The sequence below is a fragment of the Monopterus albus genome, unplaced genomic scaffold (assembly GCF_001952655.1).
Source record: "Monopterus albus unplaced genomic scaffold, M_albus_1.0 scaffold10.1, whole genome shotgun sequence".
NCBI classification, from domain to species: Eukaryota; Metazoa; Chordata; class Actinopteri; order Synbranchiformes; family Synbranchidae; genus Monopterus; species Monopterus albus.
In genome coordinates, this window is record NW_018127890.1 from 413,083 (window position 1) to 433,523 (window position 20,441).

The 20,441-nt window shown below is 39.2% G+C and overlaps 3 protein-coding genes across 7 annotated transcripts in view; 1 reads left to right on the forward strand and 2 right to left on the reverse strand.

Moving 5' to 3' along the window:
* Positions 1-2,118, reverse strand: part of psmb1 (proteasome 20S subunit beta 1) — a 2,687-nt gene extending 569 nt beyond the window's left edge. The window contains 5 exon segments of the mRNA XM_020589948.1: positions 69-263; positions 514-643; positions 991-1,072; positions 1,413-1,520; positions 1,897-2,118. Coding sequence (XP_020445604.1) covers positions 69-263; positions 514-643; positions 991-1,072; positions 1,413-1,520; positions 1,897-1,997 — 616 coding nt within the window. The 5' untranslated portion in view covers positions 1,998-2,118.
* Positions 2,119-2,657: 539 nt separating this feature from the next.
* Positions 2,658-13,182, reverse strand: phf10 (PHD finger protein 10). Of its 4 annotated transcripts, none has more exons than XM_020589862.1 (12): positions 13,012-13,182; positions 12,069-12,178; positions 11,495-11,625; positions 11,056-11,139; positions 10,847-10,971; positions 10,419-10,571; positions 10,173-10,282; positions 9,840-9,987; positions 8,637-8,780; positions 4,822-4,930; positions 3,927-4,115; positions 2,658-3,779 (listed from the first exon to the last, which is right to left on the reverse strand). In XM_020589862.1, the coding sequence occupies exons 1-12, from the start codon at positions 13,081-13,083 to the stop codon at positions 3,682-3,684; spliced, it is 1,473 nt and encodes a 490-aa protein (XP_020445518.1). In that variant the 5' UTR covers positions 13,084-13,182; the 3' UTR covers positions 2,658-3,681. The 4 variants fall into 4 exon arrangements, with proteins under 4 accessions (XP_020445518.1, XP_020445520.1, XP_020445521.1 ...); XM_020589864.1 differs by lacking the exon at positions 13,012-13,182 and adding an exon at positions 12,637-12,860; XM_020589865.1 differs by lacking the exon at positions 2,658-3,779 and adding an exon at positions 8,183-8,241 and having other exon boundaries at positions 4,006-4,115; positions 13,012-13,179.
* Positions 13,183-13,488: 306 nt separating this feature from the next.
* Positions 13,489-17,292, forward strand: rab4a (RAB4a, member RAS oncogene family). 2 transcript variants are annotated; one of them, XM_020589867.1, is made up of 8 exons: positions 13,489-13,752; positions 14,240-14,320; positions 14,709-14,823; positions 15,257-15,319; positions 15,457-15,611; positions 15,920-16,015; positions 16,466-16,610; positions 16,986-17,292. In XM_020589867.1, the coding sequence occupies exons 1-7, from the start codon at positions 13,737-13,739 to the stop codon at positions 16,579-16,581; spliced, it is 642 nt and encodes a 213-aa protein (XP_020445523.1). In that variant the 5' UTR covers positions 13,489-13,736; the 3' UTR covers positions 16,582-16,610; positions 16,986-17,292. The 2 variants fall into 2 exon arrangements, with proteins under 2 accessions (XP_020445523.1, XP_020445524.1); XM_020589868.1 differs by lacking the exon at positions 13,489-13,752 and adding an exon at positions 13,793-14,095.
* Positions 17,293-20,441: the final 3,149 nt, after the last annotated feature.

The window sequence follows — 20,441 nt, forward strand, 5'->3', positions numbered from 1 at the left end:
TCTTAAAACCAATCTGGCAGAGGAATGTGTTGGAAAAAGAGTTAGACATAAATGTCTACTTTTAGGACCCTTGGCAGGAGTACTGTACATTTCATGACAAAAAAAGTAGCGAGATTACAGCAACAACAGGTTAGTGGCCAGGTGTGTGTCATCTACCTGGTTGTCAAGTAGTGGCTGTAGCATAGCACTTGCTGATCCTCCAGCCTTGTAGGTGTCTCTCTGGTAGGAGCCCACTGGGTCAAAGCTGTACACTGCTCCCTTGCCTTCATTACAAGTATTACAAATAAAAACATATATTATAAGCACACATTAAAGCTTTACACTTTACACCTTAAACATAACAAAGATAATGCAACCTGTGTAATACAATTAAGTATTCCACAGACATTTGCAGTCCTAGAGCAGATTAGTGTCAAAAAAACATGATCACATCCTAAACATTCTTACACATCCAAGTAAACTGATATATCACTACAATTCTCCTCTTATTAGCTGATCTGTTGAAGTACCTACCCTCCTCATCCAGGCCTCCAATGATGTTGTAGACATAGTAGGGGAAGAACCTCCTGCTGTACAGGATGGTAGACAACATGGCTGCGATGGCTCCGCTGGTCATTGTCTTATTGTTCGAATGCTTGTACATCTGAGAGAGGAGAGGGAACGTTAGCAACAATTAAATAACCCGTGAGTTGTGAGGGGCCAAAGAAAAATCAGCAAAACAACCTCATTGTTAATTAACAGCGGTGACCCTGGACACTATTAAAGTGTTAATGCAGCAAGGAACAAATACTGGGTACCAAATATCCATAATTTATAGAGGATTGATCTTTAGAATAATTCAAACTAAATAAATACAACTGTCATCATTAAAGACACATTAGATGCATCTTAGATCAACAGACTCCATGGGAGTACAAGCATGGACAGGGCATTCAGCAGTGAGACTAAACAGAGAGTGAAACCAAAAGAAAAGCTGGCAGCATGACCCACCTTTAGCCTTGCATCAATTATTTTAGTCAGAGTCAGGCAGTCGCCATGGAAACCGCTACATCCCAGGACAGTTGTGTCTGTCCTGTGACCAGAAAAGGAAGCACAACAATCAATGACAGTCAGAGGAGCAGATGCTTCAGTTGACATAAACTTACAGTAAGTAGTATTGAGAAGTGAGGAGAAGGCAATTACCAGTTATTTAAGGAGCTGCAGTTATTACAGCATCACTAGTCACAGAATAATAAACACTTCCCACCTTCTGAGTACAGGTGCAGTCACATCAGCAGCTGCACTAAATGTAACTCCTTATTTAATTAACACAGGACTGTGACAAGAAATAGATTAGATGATTCATTATTAATTACTGCTGCAAATCAGCTGCCGTTCATTGACAGTACAGGTAGATGACTATGCACACTTACAGCTTGTAGCATTTTGGCGAGTCCCGGCAGTGGATTGAATAGCCTTCACTCAACCTGGTGTCTGAGGCAACGATGGCGAAGTCTTCCCCAGCCACAGCTAGTACAGTGCTAAAAAGAAACACAACATAGTTGAGTTCATTCCTCTTATAAACCATCTCACCAAACGGGAAATATATTGATGTCGCGGACACTTGCTAACAAAAGCTAAGCTACTGATTCGAAACTGAAACTGTGGTATCAATTAATCGTGGTATTAACTAATCTTTCCTATTTAAATACGTGACCTGCAATGCTAACTTGCACCTAAATAAAAAAAAAGTGTCTCTGTTTTTGACAAACTTTTCATCGACTTAATATTTGTTTTGCTTCATTGTGCTAAACAGGTTAGCTCGTTAGCACAGACCGATGTAATAAAATGTAAATGTTAGCTAGCAGGCTAGTTAGCTAGGAAGTTGAAAAGGGGGTTGTAAATAATTACACTCACCCTCCATTGAACGCGTATGGTGAGAATCGGTGCTCTACTGGACCTGTATAATGATATTCTTTCATCTTCCCATCATCTCCAAATGCCTGAGCTGAAATCATCTTTACTACAGAAAAGTAACAACGTTCAAGAATCAGATTCAGTCAGGTAAAGTCGCTGTATCACTGCAATATGGCAGCCTTCTTCTTTTACTATAATTTCAACCGCGTGTTCGGCTCGTCAGTGTGCGACAGCGCCTCGAGCGGATTAACCTAATAAAACCCCACTATACAGTGCAGTTTCATTATTTTTCCAGGCAACCCAAAACGAGCCAGTACTTGAAAGTTCTCGATTCATTTGACAGATTAGTTGGCAACCATCTTGATATCTGATTATTAGTTTAAGTAATTTATTAAGTAAGAATGCAAGAACAATAATAATAATGTTACCTGGTTCAATGATCTGAATATTTGCTGATTTCCTCAGTTTTCTATGATAGCAAACTAAAACATCTTTAGGTATTTGTCTGTTGGTTGGACAACAAAAGGAAGATGGATATGCTATCTTGGGCTCCAGGGCATTGTCACTGTCTTCTGAAGGTTTATACACTGAACATTAAATTTATTATTAAATTGTCAGATGTATTGATAATAAAAATAATTGCCTTACTGTTGTCCTGTGGTGGAATAATACAGCTCATCATAAAGTTTGTTGTAAATGTAATAACTTGACACAGAAATATATCTAAACAATTTGATAAACCACACTTAATGACAAAGGAGTCTTTTGAAAGTAGCTTTTATTGAAAAAACATCTCATAACTCAGTGACTATGACATTATTAGCAACAAATACTCCTTAAGCAACCTGCTCATTGCAGGACAACACATAAGAAACATAAGAAACAGAAATAATTTTTCTTAAATTCTTTTAAGCTGATGGATTGTAATTCAATAACAATGAAAACTCTTATCATGCACACAAACTGAAAACTGCTGCAGCCTTGAGTTCTACCACAGCCAGCATCTATAACATTGCATTACACAGGAACACAAGTGCCATGTCATCAAGACGTTGTTTAAATAAAATTGTTCTTACTAGTCAGCCTCATTAAATAAAAGTTAATTACAGATACAAACTGTAGTTCATAAAATAAAAAAAAACATACTAAATGTTTTGAAAGAAAATGAATTATGTCAGTGAGTTCTTGTTAACCCTGACTGTTTCAGTAGTACACAATTGAAAGCACCATTAGTTCAACTGAACCTACATGATTTACTTGTCTAATGAAGTAGCAACGTACCGTTACTGTTAGTGGTTTGAAGGCCACAGGATTTAGTGCAGTACATTTAGATGGATTTGATTTACAGTTTAGCTATTGGCAATATTCATGTTTTAAGTTCATTTTATAACACTGCAGTACAGAGCTGTTATGCTAAAAGTAATCATCTGCAATTTGTAAACATATACATTATGTAGTAGATATTCAAAATATGGGCCTGCCTTACATGTAAAGCTCGCAGAGAAAATATTAATATGTCTGTTTTCTAGTTTTGGGCTGTGCATTTAAACACCTGTCAATCATAAAGAATAGGTCAAATTCTTATGTGAGATCAGACTTGGAAACAGGGTTAAAGTTCTTTATTTTTCATCACATTTTTGGCCCTTTAAGTCATTCTCCAAGAAAGCTTTTGAGAGAAACAACAACTAGTCTTTTAAAACATTACAGCTTTTGCAAATGATTGAACACGTGACAGTGCATTTGTGTAGAATTTGGCCAAACTATTGTGATTAAAGATGCTGTTAATCATTTATGAGCCGATTTGGACTTCTTAGGTGTTTTGGTTCCTCCCTTTTTCTTGGGTGTTGTGAAATTTTTGTTGCACACTTCACATACCCAAAGCCCTAAGGAGACAGAGACTGAATTAGTAACTATAAGAGACAATTAGAAATACAAAAATAAAATTTAGAAAACAGTCACTGAGGCGGACGCCAGTGGTAACTGTAGTTTAAATGACGTGGGTGTGTTTGACTGCGTGTCCGTCCACTCACCAGTAGGTATGGAGTCCATGCCCACGCAGAATGTGTGGTATCCTCTGTCACATTTGTCACAGAACATCATCTCATCCTCGTGGTGTGGTTGCTGGCACACAGTGCACGTCTTACACTCCATGCACTGCCAGCAGTACGTCTGGATCACACATACTAGCTCCTCGCTCATTTCCAAGCAGGACGGGTGGCCTAAAGTTTATGGATATCAAGACATACATACAGGGAGTCAAGGACAGTAATAAATATACAATGAATGCATGTAAACACAAAGACACAAAAACAGATACGATGTGAACAGGCCCACCCATGCACACACACACAGAACACGGGTGAAAAATTCATCCACTGACATCATCGCCAATGTTGGTCATTTTCTGGAATTGACTATTAGCTACCATTAAATAGGTGTAATTTTTTTTTCGACTGGCAAGTATTTGATGTATTTAAAGTCTGTTTGGTAAAAAAATATTATAGCTTGAAACAGCCTTGAAATAAATAACTGTACTGACATTTGTATTTGCAGAACAGCTGGTGACAATTAATTGAAAAGTACACATCACCTGAAATTACACAGGCTTTACTGTCTAAATGTAAACAATATAAAATATTTGTCTGAAAATATAAAAACACACAATGAAATTAATTTTCTGGTGACACAGCAGACAGCTTCACATGTCCTTTGACCAATTACAGAGATGATTCATCAGACGATCTGAGATCAAGTGAAAGCTGTTCAACATTTCAATCATCAGTTTTAAACATCACCAATAACTCTAACTCATCACAATTTGTAGAGAATAAAAATACAATTAGCAGTGTCTGAGTTCTGCTAACATCACATTTAAAAAAAAAAAAGTTGAGGAACCATCCTTTAAAATTAAGCATGTGAACTTACCACTGTTGTCGCATTGGGAGCAGTGAATGAGAGCCTCTGGTTTGCCTTTCCTGTTGGCCTCTTTACCCTTCTGGCAAATGCCACATATAGCACTGGGAATGACCTTAGGCTGCAAGGGCAGAATAATGCTATAAAAACCAATTACACAAGGGAGTCCTGCAGTCATGGACAACATAGTAGTTCAAAAAATGTTTAATGCCCTCCTGCAAGCATGTGGCATCTGAAATCTACAGCAGATTTATTGTTGCTGTGGTGAGAGCAGAATGACTTTAAGGATCATGCAGTGCTGATTTTTTTAAAGCAAAAACTCTATATCTTCCTTTAATTATCAAGCAAGAATACAAAACACTACTTGACAAACTTCTATCAGTTGTAAATTTTAATCAATACACTGTCGAACACCAGTGCTACTACTGTCTTCTCTGAGTTTGCACACTACATTTCTGCTCTTTTCCATGCTTCAGAAATATGGACATGTGAAGAGCTGCTTTCTATTGACTGTACTGAGAAAGGAGAGACAGGAGACCACCAGAGCAGGAGGACAAGGAGGCTTAGGGACACTTAAATCAGGATACCACAAGTAAACAAGAAACAATTAAAAAATGTTAATGCCTCTAGATAAAGAAAACAAGTGTGTGTGTGGTTGTTTGTCTACATGTCAGCCCCGTGATAGACTGGCGACCTTTCTGTTTCCCTAAACAGGGAAACAGAAAACAAGATGAGCACTGTGACTCAAATTTTTTGATAAAAAAAAAAAAAAAAAAAAAAAAAAAAAAAAAAAACATATTAATAAAAATTTTTAATCACACTGAACAGTATCCCCAAAATGTACAACATCTGGACTAATCGGCTTTCCTATTATTCATGGGCAAAGCATGCACTTTCTGATGAATCTGCATAATGTCCAGTCACTTCAAACTCCTACAAATATAATGAAACATAATTCATTAAAATGTCCCCTAACAAGAAGTGAGCAGATTAGACTAAACAAAGGGAAACAACGATGGGTCAATAAAGGATATGGTTTGGTGACAATACAACTCCAAGACCAGAAACAAAGCAAAAAACTACTAAGAGAAAAACAGCAACAGGAGAGAGAGAGAGAAGAAAAAGAAAGTTGAACACAGCTGCCTAAACTGCTAGTGCACACTTTCACTGTGTCTATGTGCATATATATTACCAAAATTCAGCTTTAGCACATTTGGCCTCATTGGATTTCTGAAGAACTAAAAGGTTTGTTCACACTGCTATCGTGCACTGACTCTTCACAACTATAAAAATGTGTTTGTGGGCACACACAACAGCTGATAAGTCTGCTCAGCCAGAAGATGTCAAAATGAGCAACTCATGAGGCTGAATCCAGCAAGTTTAAATAAGTTTAATTCTAAATTACCTACATTTGGACAAGAAATACTGTATTTTATGAACCTTAAAGAAAACTATTTACTCACTTTCAAGCATGTTTGCTTATACATAATCTGACAGCTTTATATTATAATGCTCTAAACATTATGTAGACACAAAAGCAAACACTAGTAGGGAAACTTAAGTGGAAACTTTAAACTCATCCACAGTTGAATTCCACAGATCCTAGATCAGTGGAACAAACAGTATAAAAATCTTGTTTTTACTTTTATTGAAATCTAAGTAATTATGTCTTACATTTCACTAATGTAAGTTGTAAAATTTGGAACTGTTGTGACAGATGCTAACCTGTTAGCTCACAACGGTCCACCTGCCTGCGCTGCATGTACAGTGTCTAGTGATGAAGTCTAGTAGTGATGATCATGGCCCTCGAATTCAATATACCTGATATACAAAATACCAAACCTGACTGAGCCTCTTCTGAGGATTAAAATAGTATCTCACATTCTTGGCTATGCTAACAGCTGTAGGGTTCAAGGACTCAGCGGCAGAAATACTGACAGTATATCTGATATGTCATAATAAATGGTGCAATACAGATTTAACATGTATTTAACATGCAACATGTATCACATCTGAACAAAACACTGCTCTAATTCCAACTTTGGTGTTCATAATTCATTTTTATTCGTAAGCGGTTTGTGAAATACCACACTACTGCAAAGCTTCAGTGAGTTTCCCCCAGTAATGAGGTCACCATTAACAACAGCTTATACCGTCAATGGTAGCCAGACCAGAGCGAAGTAATGTTAATCAGCTTGCAGCCTGCATCACTGATTGAAAGATTTGCTGTCATATGTAATGTCTTTGTGGAGAATCAAAAGTTATTAGAAATCGTTCATCTGTTGGGATTTTCGGAAAAGGGGAAAATCTATCACTGTCAACTCCACAGCCATTTTACTTTGGCTGATTTATCGATTACAAAATGATGAATCACACTCGACTTCTCTATACTGTATCAATTCCTGAATGTTATTACACCTATACATTATCCTTTTGTATCCACCACAGATTGATACAGTGCAGGGAAATTGTGTTACTGACTAACTCTGGTTTCCAACTTGTCGTGTCTATAGGCTTGAAGCATATGCAAAATAATCTGAGGAGTAATATCAAAGTTAAATCAAACTTAAACTAGTAAATGATAAACAGATACTACAAAAGGACCATGCCCACACCACAGAGCTGAGCTAAAAAGGACTGACCCAGGTCCATCATGCTCTCATTAACAGTAATATACCAGCATATATAAGGTGTCCTGTCAGCCCTGTGATAGATTGGCAACCTGTCCAGAGTGGACCCCTGTGACCCTCTGCAGGATAAGTGGCATAGATGGATGGATAGCTATTAGGTGTCCTTCTGCCAGGCTGAGGACTAGAACAGTAAACCAAAACCAATAAAATGCATAGCTCAGTAGGCTATAGGGACCAAACCCTGCTTACTCATCTACAACATCATGAATATTCAGAAGAGATTCAAGGCGACTACCAAAGATATGCCATGACTGGGTGTTAAGAATAGCATGCTGATATGGGGCATGTCCAGTGGAGTCCACATCCAGACAGACAGCATGCAGACCACCTCTAGCTCAGCTCAGGAACAGTGTGAACAAGGTCAGCAAGTCCTCCTCTCTCCCAGACGACAGTATAGGGACAGGTAACGCCCATGCCAAACAGTTGTCTTAGTAACAGATAAACAGTACAACACATGGTGTATAAACAAAGCATATTATTATACCAATACAGATTTTAAACATTAAGGTTAAGTGTATTCTATACTTCATATATAAATGTTAAAATTCTCTAGTGTTAACATCAACTACTTTAAAAGCAACCACAAAAGGTAAGTGGTTTATATTTTCTATATCAGAGTAACAAAAAGACTTTACTTTTCAAAACTGAAAAAAGAAAAACTAGCAGCCAAAACATCCACTTACTTGTCTTGAAGTATCTTTGTTTTGACAAGTGAGGAGAGACGAGAGGTATATTGAAGACACTTAAAAAGAAAAAAAACTTGTAAAAGTTCAAATGTGTCTTCACTGATAACCCAAAAAAGTGAAAGTGCAGTGAAAAAGAAACAAGGGCACTGTTCCTTTAAAATGTTCTTATTGCTCACAGTCTGATATGAAGAGGAAAAAAAACAAAAAAAAAAAGTCTAGAGTCAGGACCCCCGGTGTATGTTTGTGTGTGTGTGTGTGTGTGTCTGTATGGGCCACGTTGTCCCAGCTGTAATGAGGGCAACCTGTAGAAGCCGGAGAACAAAGTGGAGAAAGGGAGGGGTTGTGGGATGGATGGTGTAAGGGAGTGGTAGTAGTAGAAAGAGGAGGAGGAGGGGGCAGAAAAGTGCTGCTGCTGCTGTTGGAGAAGAGTTCAGTTGGTTTTGTCCTCTACCTTGTACCCTGGGGCGGCTTTGTGGGAGGCTGAATGGCGCTGGCTGCTGTCTTTGCCTGCCGTGGATGTCCTGTCTTTGGCCTTGGACTTGTGACCCTGTCCCTCCTGGCTCTCCACATCTGATGTGTTACCCGAAGAACTGCCCTGTATAGGAACAAAAGAGGGAGGAGAAAGAGTGAAGAACAAGGGGTTCAACAGTTATGTACAATACTCTATTTAAGTGTAAAAATACAGTTTTAAATATTTGAACCACAAACCAAATAACTCAGTGGACTGAGTATCAGTCAATGAAGTGTCTAACATGGCAGCCAGAACAAAGCATCGCGTGACTTGGTGATGTGGGTGAAACACAGTGACGTGCGGTCAGGGGAGGCAGGTGAGGCAGAGCCTCCCCTGTCAATCGTGAAAAGAAAAAAAAGTTAACCATAAAATATAATAAATGTTAATATTTGTCGGCTGGTGTGCGTTGTAGGCCCTTTTGCCGTTCGAATCCGATGTTGAATGAATTTTTTTCAATAAAGAATAGCAGAATTTCCGTATGTCCCGTTCAAATACATGGAGGAGATGCGCGATGAGGCAGCACTTTGCTGTGCCTCTCGGTGGATCGTGTAATCCTCACAAACTGTATGCGATGCAAATAGTGTGTCGCTGTCCCTCTATATATCGCAAATAAAATGCTTTCAAACACTCTGATTATATGCTCTGCCTTGCCATAATCTGGATAATGTATAAAATGTAGTTCTGTAACGTGTTGAGGCTCGCAGATTAACCATAAAACCCAGTGAAAAAGTTACTTGGTGAGGCAAACAGTACACCTGCCTCAAAGCAGAGGGCGCTAGTGAGCCCACAGATTCTAGCGCTACCTACAATCTTCTTCGTGCTTGTTTATATTTCCTTTACAATCCGTAAAAGGGTTTGTAATACATACCAGCTGACAAATGGATTTCGTGTACAAGTAAAGGTAAGACCATAAACTTTTATTATTTCTAGTTAGAAATAAGCTCAACTGGAATAAATTTTAACCTCAAATTAAATATGGGTCACATTTGTGTGAAGAATGCTGATATGAGATATAAAACATAACGCATTGTCTGTTAACAGACAATTTAACGGTTCATTTGTATTTGTAAAGGAGCTGTCAACCTCACCGCACGTCACTGGTGAAAAACCTCTACAGTAGTGGTGCACAGCCTAATGTCTTACCGATGAGTTCTTGTTCTTCTTGTCATCTTTGCCATCCTCTGCATCATCTGAGTCAGGCTCTGAGTCCAGAGCAGGGAGCTCAGGGTCCAGGGGAGGCTCAAACAGAGCTGTATTCAGTGGCAGGTATCGCAGCTCATTGGGGGAGTACCTGATATGTAGAACACAGTGGCACATCAGGGCAAAACATTCAATAGAGCAATAGAAAAAGAGAGCCTATTCAGAAAACACACAACTTTACATTTTCACTTATGAAAAGATAATCCTAACTTTTGAGTTTTCAATACAAAAGTGGCCAATTGTAGATCAAAGTACTTGTCTAGGTGTGTAAAGTACCTTTTGTAGTAGTCTTGGAACTGTCCTGGTATAAGAGCCACAGGGTAGGGCCCCGTCCTGGTCAGCTCTGGAGCCAACACCTTGAACCTGCCCTGAGGCACCTGAATAATCTGAGAGGACACATACATCATAAGGCAACTCATAAATTCTGAATCTCTTATGTGAACAGAGACGATTCTATGTCATTGACTCTTTAATGAATCCCTACAAAACTCAGAGACCAGCTGAATTCCGGTTTGGACTCACATGTGTCTGAAGGTCAAAATAAGCTCTCCTCTCCTCCATGCGCTCCCTGTTGAAGTTACTGTTGAACTCTGCGGCTTTCTTTGCTGCCTTCTTAATGTACTCAGGAACCTTGCTGGCCTCCACCTTCTGAGGGTTCTGCTGCTGCTGCATTTGCTACAAAAGGACAACACACAGATAAGACAGTACAGTATGTATGTGGTGAATTTTCATTAAATGAATTATTGTAAAATAATATAACTGAACCTTTCACACTAATCAATGCAATTCAAAGTTCTTTACAGACGGTTGATAAGAAATAACATATATATAACAACAGGAATAATTTTGAAGTAGCGCCGCTGCAAAATGTACATAGCAGAAACACTGTGATGCCACATTAATCATCAGCCCTGCACTCCACAGGATACCTCTGTTGTTTGTGTACTTACAGAGTACTCTTTAGCTATTCTCTGTCGTTCTCTCTCCTGCAGTATGACTGAATACTCAGAGTGTTTGGTGGGGTACTCCTTAATCATCAGATCTATCACCTCATCACTCCGAAGGGCTGTCAGACCTGAAAAACACTTGCACAATCAAACACTACTCATAGAACACATCATATGAACAAGGCTGTGCATAAAACATGACTGGTTCCTACCCAAGGTGCACTGTGTCTCAGTGATTACATTTTGTTCACGCAGGTATAGCTTCTCTTTGTGGGACAAGTCTCTCCTCTCCATATCTACAGAGTGACAACAAATAAACAGCGTCAGACCAAACTTTCTTCTTCACATCAAAGCATGTGTGGAGAGAATGGTATAATTACAGCTTTATAACAGCAGATGAAACATGACTAGAGAGCCTGCCCTTTCTTCTGTACTTGTAAATAAACAAGTATTATCACTGAAATGGGTCTCTTCTGTAAATCTACACAGTATGTACAAAGAATGATTTCCATATTATTACAGCATATATCACAATGTTAAAATATAATAAAATTTAAATCAATATCATCATCGACTATAAATACACTGATAATTTGGGATCGGTAAATCAACAGAGAGGATACTGTGTTGACATCTGTCTCCCATTCTTACCAGGGTACTTCCTCTTGAAGGATGTGACTCCTAGATACTCGCTGACCTGCTCCTGGAGCATGTAATACTCTCCTGTGTCATCTGGCGGCCACTTATACTCTGTCAGGTTCTCTGCAGGGAAATATGTTGAGCTGGAAGACAAAGTGGGAGAAAAACATCCTCGTCATTTACAAAATACAAGTTTGGGTTCAAAATATTATCCATACAAGTTAAACTTATCTGCTAAAACTGTAACAAATTTCTGCTTAATATGTCTTGACATTTGTATAGGTTCATAAAATAAAATAAACCACAATCTGCCCATTCAGGGAATTTGTCAGAAGTGACACTGGGCTATATAAATAAATCTGACTTCACTAGTTGTAAAGTAAGTAACAATTATTAGGTCTTTCAGCTTTAACAAATACACCAAAAAGGTTTTTATTGTATTTGTAAATTGTATTTATGAAGGACACAGCAAAAGCATAATATGATAGTATCAAAACCTTGTGAACCCTTTGGTAATTGAGGAAAAAAGCTTAAAAATATTTTAAACATGTATACATTGTTTATGCTAAGCACCAAATCAACATACCTGAGCTCTTGGCTGGAGGTGTCACAGCTACGAGAGCTGTCCCCTGAGCCCATTCTTCGTCTTTTGGGAGGCTGGCTGCCATCGTTGGACTCTTCTTCTATTACATCCTCCTACAGAAAACATAAACATCTCGACTTATATTCCAAATAATAATATAATACGATATTAACAAACTGCACAAGGCATCCTGGCAGTACTAGTATTTCATTTGGGGATATGGGGCATGTTCATGGACTCAATTTAAATTTCCAGGATCTTGTGACTACTGAAGTCCTTCCTGATTTAGGCTGACAAACCGCACCATTTCGGTCATAAAATCTGGCTCAGCCATGCTCCTGACCTACAACCAGCAGCAGTGGATGACTGAAAGGGGGATGTGCCAGGAATTTTTTATGCACATTTTTGGACATCCTCTGATATCAATATCACTTCTCCTTCAACCAAAAATCTACAGGCCATAGAAAAAAAACAATGTCACGTCAAAAATGCTACTTATAACATTAACACCCTTCAAAGGCATCTTCCTCTGCAAATGGTTTAATTTTGTATCAATATCAAAATCTGTTACCATATGATTTGTTGACAGTTGATTCTTATTAAGCAAATAAAACCCGCGAACCTCTTCAAAAATGTTATATCAAACGAAAAGTAGATTAGTGTTTTACGTCCTGTTTTGACCTTTTTCTTTTAATAAAGTACGCAGGTCAATGGTTATAAACAGCGGGAAAATGCAAACTATCCCTAGCAAGCTACTAAATCATCCACCACACAGCTGACAACAAAGGATACACGTTAATGTGGCTAACAACTGTAGCGTTAGCTTAATTCATTGAGGGGAAATAGCAATAGCTAGCCAGTTAGCTGCTAGCTAAGCAACCATGCACCCAGAGCTGCGGGAACAGAATTTTTAGCGACTCGGGATTTAAAGGAGTAAAAATGTCACCTTTATAGATTGTGCTCCAGGGGTAGCGGGATTGCTATCACAGGGTGGTCTGACAGGAAGCACAGCAGCCATATTTCGCTTTAAAAAAAATATTCTGACGCCGGGCTAGCTTCTCACTAGCCGTTTCTTCTTTACACTACAATTTGATGGCGGATGACAAACATTTCTGCACATGACCGCCATCTTCTGGACTGGTGTGTGATACCGAAGCTCCGATGCGCAGGTTCGACAATTTCCGGTTAAGCTTCGCATCGAAGTAGAGGCTTGTATCGTTTTTTGTTTCAGAGAACCACGTCTCGATTTCGACATAAAGTTCAAAACTATTTGCTGCTTTAAAAAATAACCTTATAATTACTGTTTTCCATTTAATTTTGTCCTGATTTCTAAGTTTATTAGTTGTTGCTCACATCTGCATTCAGTAGATAAGAAATATATTCTTTAGTAATTTAAATATAAATTTGAAACTAAGCGTATCACAAACTTTCGACCAAATTGAATGATACTGGAAACAGCCTGCAGAAATGTCAACACTGAGTTGCGCCACCTTGCCTATTGTTGCGGATTTTATTTTGAAAAACACTCGATTTACGGCAAGTCAGAGGGGAAAATCAGCTGGAGTCCGCGGAAATCATTAGCCCACTGTTTTCCTTTACTTAGCTAGGCATCCATCTGTCAACTTCTTTTTCTCTCTTCCTCTCATTTGCTGCCGAAGCGCCACATTGGTGATGTCGGAGTCTTACGGTAAGGAGGCTGTTTTGATACGTGGTCATCATCTACGTTTCCAGTAGTCTCTCGGGTGGGATGAGGCAGGTGTGTCCAGAGAGCATTCTCAGCGTAAATAAATGTCCAACGGGCTAACCGAGCTGCTGGTGAGGGCTGCTAGCCTTAAAATGCCCTGTCAGTCTACAATAGGGTTTATTGTGGCCTTGCAGACAAAATGTATCTACCTAATAAGATTACAAATCAACACAGAGGTTAACTGAACAGGAAACTGACACCTGCAGATGATGGAACTGGCACGAATATATCACTGGTTTCCTCTCAGCTTGACCCCATACAAGAAATGTGGTGTCCACCTATTAAGGTGTATGTACAGTGTATACCATTAAAACTACGATAAGATAATGTTGTCCAGCTCATGTATTGTGCTGGCTGTCCTTATTACAATTATGACTGCTATAATAATATAACTGTAGTATTATTGTGTTGTGTTTTGTTCTCTTCTCAGATTTCCTTTTTAAATTCCTCGTGATTGGCAATGCTGGAACAGGCAAATCCTGTCTGCTGCACCAGTTCATAGAGAAGAGATGTAAGTGAGAAACATGCAACACATCGTTCATTATTTACTGTTAAAAGACACTTGCGCTGATGTCTAATGTATGTGTGTAATGTTGTCTAAGTATAACTCTGCTTTCTATTAGTGTAGCTCTCCAGACATATGCTCACAGCCTAATTAGGTAGTAATTCACTCTGTACTGTAGGCTATATTATGGTAAAAATAATTTTATATGTGTTACAATCAATGCACATATTAACTTGTGAAAATTGAGCTGGCTTTTCTAGAGATGGGTTAAGTTCAGATAATAATATTTGGTGTCTTGTACATTTTTACTAAAATGATGTACTAAAGGTCTTCACTATGTCCTGCAGTTATTTAACAATGATGCAACTTTCCATGTTTTTCAATTGTTTTCCAGTTAAGGATGAATCCAACCACACAATTGGGGTGGAGTTTGGCTCTAAGATCATCAGTGTGGTCAACAAAATGGTCAAACTGCAGATTTGGGACACTGCAGGCCAAGAAAGGTTCAGGTATGGAAAATCCCAACATAAACATATGGGTTCAATTTCCAGGAGTCAGATTTAGGCCTTAACCCTCATCTTTAGCGTGGAATGGAAGCTAAACAAATGCCTTTAACAACAGGTAGTGGTGGTTTTTAAAGTTGTTTGCCATATTTTGTGGTTTCCTTCAGCTAAATGTTTATATTCCACTGGCACACCAGGTTTGAATACATATTGATATGATGTTTATTCCAGTGTTTCCCAAACTTTGGAGCAGATATCCCTCCGGGGGATGCTAAACCATTGCTGGTTGAGGGGGCAAAATGCCTGCTTAGAAAAATTGGCTGACAAAGGAGGCAATGATACAGTTTGGATTACCACTGGTTTAATCCAAATCTAAGGCCTTTAGTTGAAAGTAAGGTGTCACATAATTATTTATTTTGGCTGTTTATCTGTGTGGCAGGTCTGTGACCAGAAGTTACTACAGAGGAGCAGCAGGAGCCCTGCTGGTCTATGATATCACCAGGTGAAAGAGCTGGTCACAGAACATGCATCAGTTCCCTTCTGTTTTGTAGCCAGTGCACATTAAATTCCCCTTACATTTCACAATTTTCTCAAGTTTAATTTTTTCTTCCTTTCTTTCTCTGTCTCTGTACACTGAAGTCGAGAGACATACAATGCTCTGACCACATGGCTGAGCGATGCCAGGATGCTGGCCAGCCAGAATATTGTCATCATCCTGTGTGGAAACAAGAAGGACCTGGATGCTGACAGAGAGGTCACATTCCTGGAGGCTTCACGCTTCGCTCAGGAGAACGGTAAGATCAACAGATTGGGAGTGTTTGATAGGTTTTCTCTTATCTCCTCAGACAACTCTTTTCAATTCTTTCACTTGTCCATATTCAGTGAAATTCACACAATGATACCACACACAACAATGAGAATTTTTCTCTGTATAAAAAGGCTGCAGGTATGCATGACAAAGGAACTTTTAATTTTAACACCTTTCAGTAAGAACAGAGCATTGTTTCAATGAGGTCTAAGAGTATCAACACTTTCAGCCGTGTCTGTGTGTGTGTGTGTTATGAAGTCTTATGTGATGAGATGAAACCACTGTGTGTTTCAGAGCTGATGTTCCTGGAGACCAGCGCTCTAACAGGGGAAAACGTTGAGGAGGCTTTTGTACAATGTGCTCGGAAGATCCTCAACAAGATAGAGTCAGGTAGGATGACCCTTGCCCATCCAGCAACTGTAAGCCCTGACTCTAAATCCCTCCTGGTCCTAACAGGATCAACCTAACAGGATCAACCAGGCAGGCTTAGTCATATCTCCAGACCCCACACTGTAGCAGTTCAAGTCCAAAAGAGAGCATATCTCTCATTTACAACCCCCCAGTCCCTCAACCTTCATGAAGCTGTTCTAGTAGAGCCTTGACAAGATGAACAGAAACCACCTGTGGACAGAAGAAACAGGTGGCAGATAAGTTCACAAAGGGACATGGCAAAGAAAATATCTACATTTTTACTATTCTTTTTGTTCAGTTACTTATTTTTGTGCCATGACATCATTGAGTATTGTTTCATAAAGCTGCATTTACCTGTATTATAACAACTGATATTTACAGAATACACAGTCTTTTCGTTCTTCACTGATCTTGTCTGTCTTTTTTCAGGGGAGCTGGATCCAGAGAGGATGGGATCAGGTATCCAGTATGGTGATGCTGCATTACGACAGCTCCGTTCTCCTCGTCGCGCTCAGCCACAGGGCACCCAGGAGTGTGGCTGTTAGTGGACACGCCCTGTAACATGCACAGAAAGGTGAACAAAGAACTAGTGTGCTTATATTGTGGGTATGATAAGATAATGATATTTTAATGTTTTTGCTCACAGTCCTTGTCTTCTACACTCATCACTCACCTTGTGATTTACAAACTGAAGTCTGAATTCAGATGTAGGCTTTTGCACATGCCACAATTACTGTTTAAAGTATTATTTATTGTTTATGTTTGTGAAATTAAAAGCAACAGCGCATTGCAATTTTTACTAAGATTTAGTTCAAATGTGTTTGATGTATGGGCTGTTTTATAGTCAATTTGTCTTTCAACCCCAGGCTTCACTACAGTAGCAAGGTGTACCTAATAAACTGGCATCTGAGTGTAAGGTTTATTTACTTCTTTGTGTGTCTGTGTTTAGTGTGTTCCAGACAGGTTTGTGAAGATCAGAAGAAGAACAGCCACAGGGGGCCCAGACAGTGTTAGGGTCAGGTTCTGGTAACGCCATCCTGACCATTGATCTTTGACTTTCACTCAAAACCTTCAGAACCTTAGATCCTTTGGAACATTTGGAACCTTCAAAAGATTCAGATCCCTTGGGACCTTCAGATCCATTGGAACCTTTAGATCCTCTGAAACATATGGAACCTTCAAAACCTTCAGACCCAATGAAACATCTGTAACCTTCAAAACCTTCAGACCCAATGAAACATCTGTAACCTTCAGAACTTTCAAAAGCATTAGACCCTTTGGAGCCTTCAGAATCTTTCGAACCTTCCGAATCTTCAGAACCTTTAGAATCTCTGGAACCGTCAAACCACTTGCAATATTACAACGAAAATCACTTGCATGTGCAACAGGTCACACAATGTGGAAGCAAATTGGAAACCTCGAAAACATTTGGCTCATGAAACAGGTGAGCAGTTTTCACCATTTTTGAGTCTAGGAACCAGCTCCTATAATACATCCATGGCAGAGACCTGAAAAGACCTCCCAGCCACACCCCCTCTAAGAATGCTGAGTATCTCCAAGGTAACCAGAGACTGCTCACCTCCAGCAACCTGCTCCACTATTGGACCAGAAGCTCCCCTGCCTTTTAAAGAGGATGTGAATTTTGGGCATGAAACCTCTCTATCTCGTCTGTCTTTCTACTTGGCTTGAAAATCACCTATCACTATTCCTACACTATATAGTGTCCAAATGCTGTGTGTTAATCTATCCACTATATAGTGCACGCTGTTTTATGCGAACAAGTGAACAATGCAATGATCCACATTTTACAGATTAGAAAATAACCACTGAGTGACTCTCCATCTGTAACTAATGACGCAAAATGATGATTAGTGAGTGTCCAAAATCTGCATTTTCTGCTCAACATAGAGTGAAGTGTTGAATGTACATATCTAGTAGTTGTGAATCAGAGAATGGGGGAGTGATAAAGAGACACAGGCCCAGTCTGCCCTCACACCTGCTTGCCTTCCATCTTAGTTCATTTTTGTCTTCCCTCTCATCACTACCTACGGACCATCAACACTACTTAGAGGAATAGTCTCGGTTTTGTGAAAGTTGCTTTCTTGCCTTTTGTGTCCAAATTATACCAATGAGATTTAATCTGTTAATTGGTTAGCTTTGGTTCTGGCAGGTAAATTTTGGTGTGAACTAGGCTAGTCTTTTTGCTCTACTTCCAGTCTGTATGCCAAGTTAAGCCAGCGGCCATCTGGTTTCAGCTTGATAAAGGCATGAGGTATTGATTTTTGGTGGCTCGGGCATCTCTTTCGGATGCCTCCTGGGCGCCTTCCTAGGAAGGCATGTCCCACCGGGAGGCGGCCCCGGGGAAGACCCAGGACACGCTGGAGGGACTATGTCTCTCAGCTAGCCTGGGAACGCCTCGGCATCCCCCCGGAGGAACTGGAGGAAGTGTCTGGAGAGAGGGAAGTCTGGGCATCTTTGCTTAGACTGCTGCCCCCGCGACCTGGCCCCGGATAAGCGGAAGAAAATGGATGGATGGATGGATGGATGGGTATTGATTTTTGTCTTGGAATGAAAACACAATTCCCAAATTGTTGACCTGTTCCTTTAACCACATACCTATTGAACCAGTACTACTACTAACCTTTCTCCAACCGCTGACAAGATGGTGCACTACTGCTCTTGGCAGGAGGTTGGCTATATTAGGTGTAAGTCATTCACATCGGCAGGTTTAAGGTTTGGGTGAGGGTTAGGATTAACCCCAACTGTAACCAAACTTCTGGAAAATGTTGACAACTTCCATTCGAGGTTGACAGTATGACAATCTTGGTTGCAATCTACCATCGTGTCTGGAGCCAGGTCCCTTTCCCTGACAGTGGAACTACCAAATTATACATGATCACTTCACCTAACCTCATGCCCTAGATCCCTCTGTTTCTTGCATTGATTGCATCCTATCATTCTTTCCATTACCTTCTTATACACCTGTTGCTCTCTCTCTTTACATCACTCTCTATCTTTTTCTTCTCCTGTCCTCCTAGAGCATCTTACACATTGTACAGTGTTCCTGTATATAGAGACTGAAGCATGTTTTCACAAACAGGATATCAGAGTATTTCATTATGAAGAGATATTATATGTATATTAAAGTAGATATCATATCCAGTTTCTGTTTCATAATCCACTGTATTATTATCACGCTAAGCTACACTACACTGGCAACTTTAAGCAGTACACACAGGCAGTACTGTTTGCAGTGATTTATTTGTAAATGAGACAAGTTGATATGGATAACATTATGGACTAACATTTATGTGGAAATATGCCGTTTTATCATTGCTCAAGCTAATATTGTGGGAAAAAAAAGACAGATAAAAACACGTTACAGTCCATTTAAAGAATATGGAGTGTGAAAGTCACATGTCATTGTTTAATTCACGGTGCCACTTTGAACATTCACTGTTAAGTGACAGTGTCACATGACTACTGACTGCTGTGTTTCACTTTTACAGTTTTGCATGGACACCTGAGTGATGGCTGCCAGCCGTGGGGTAATACTAACTAAATGCATTTCAAATTTTAGCAATGCTAGGAAATGCTTTTTTCCCCATCTCCACAGATAATTTTGCTCCCATTTTAAACTTTTAAACAATTCAGCCACATAAAGTTCTCAACTAAATCACATGCACTTGGGATTTTTTAAATACTTTCACTTAGAGGTGTGTGTTGCATAGGCATTTTCCACTGTTCAGAATCAACAAAAGGTCTTCACACTCTAAGCTAAAAATAAAACATATATTTTGAGGCATCTTTCAGAGTGTGAAGGCCTTTTGTTGATTTTGTGTGATGAACCTTTGCTGAGCACACTTGACTCCTACCTTGAGTGCAGTCTCTTTTGAATAATAGTTGGTTTTCTAGCATTACAACATATAAAGTAATGGTTTTAATTACTTTATGTTTTTTCCCCTTGAAATTTAAGCATTAAATGTTTAAATTAAGCAAACTTCAAACTGTACAAATATGTGTGCAAATATGAAGAGAAACTGTTTCATCTGATGGTTTTGGCTGCTCCGCATCAGGTTGTTGTCTTGTGTTTGTCAAGTTCTATGTTCTTATTTATGTACATCTGTTTTTCTCATCATAACAAATACCATGGATTTCTAATTTATTGTGTATGATAAAAGCATATGTTTTTAAAATAAAAATTACTATAAATCTAGCATTGTCTGAAAGGTGGATTTTTTTTCTTGCCACCTTCACTGAGGTGATTAGCACAGTTCATCTCTATGTACAAAGCATTACTGTGCTAACATGGCAAAGTCAGTATTTATTGAAACCTTTTCACCACATTAACCATTTTTCTTCTAAATCATTTTAATTATGAACATAGTGTGTTTATTTTAAACAG

Coding starts and splice junctions, on each gene's coding strand:
- rab4a (XM_020589867.1), top strand. Junction 14,824..15,256: donor GCAGGCCAAGAAAGGTTCAG/GTATGGAAAATC, acceptor TCTGTGTGGCAG/GTCTGTGACCAGAAGTTACT. Junction 15,612..15,919: donor ACGCTTCGCTCAGGAGAACG/GTAAGATCAACA, acceptor TGTGTGTTTCAG/AGCTGATGTTCCTGGAGACC.
- phf10 (XM_020589862.1), bottom strand. CDS start 13,083: ATGGCTGCTGTGCTTCCTGTCAGACCACCCTGTGATAGCAATCCCGCT. Junction 4,116..4,821: donor CTCCCAATGCGACAACAGTG/GTAAGTTCACAT, acceptor CATAAACTTTAG/GCCACCCGTCCTGCTTGGAA. Junction 3,780..3,926: donor CATGGACTCCATACCTACTG/GTGAGTGGACGG, acceptor CTGTCTCCTTAG/GGCTTTGGGTATGTGAAGTG.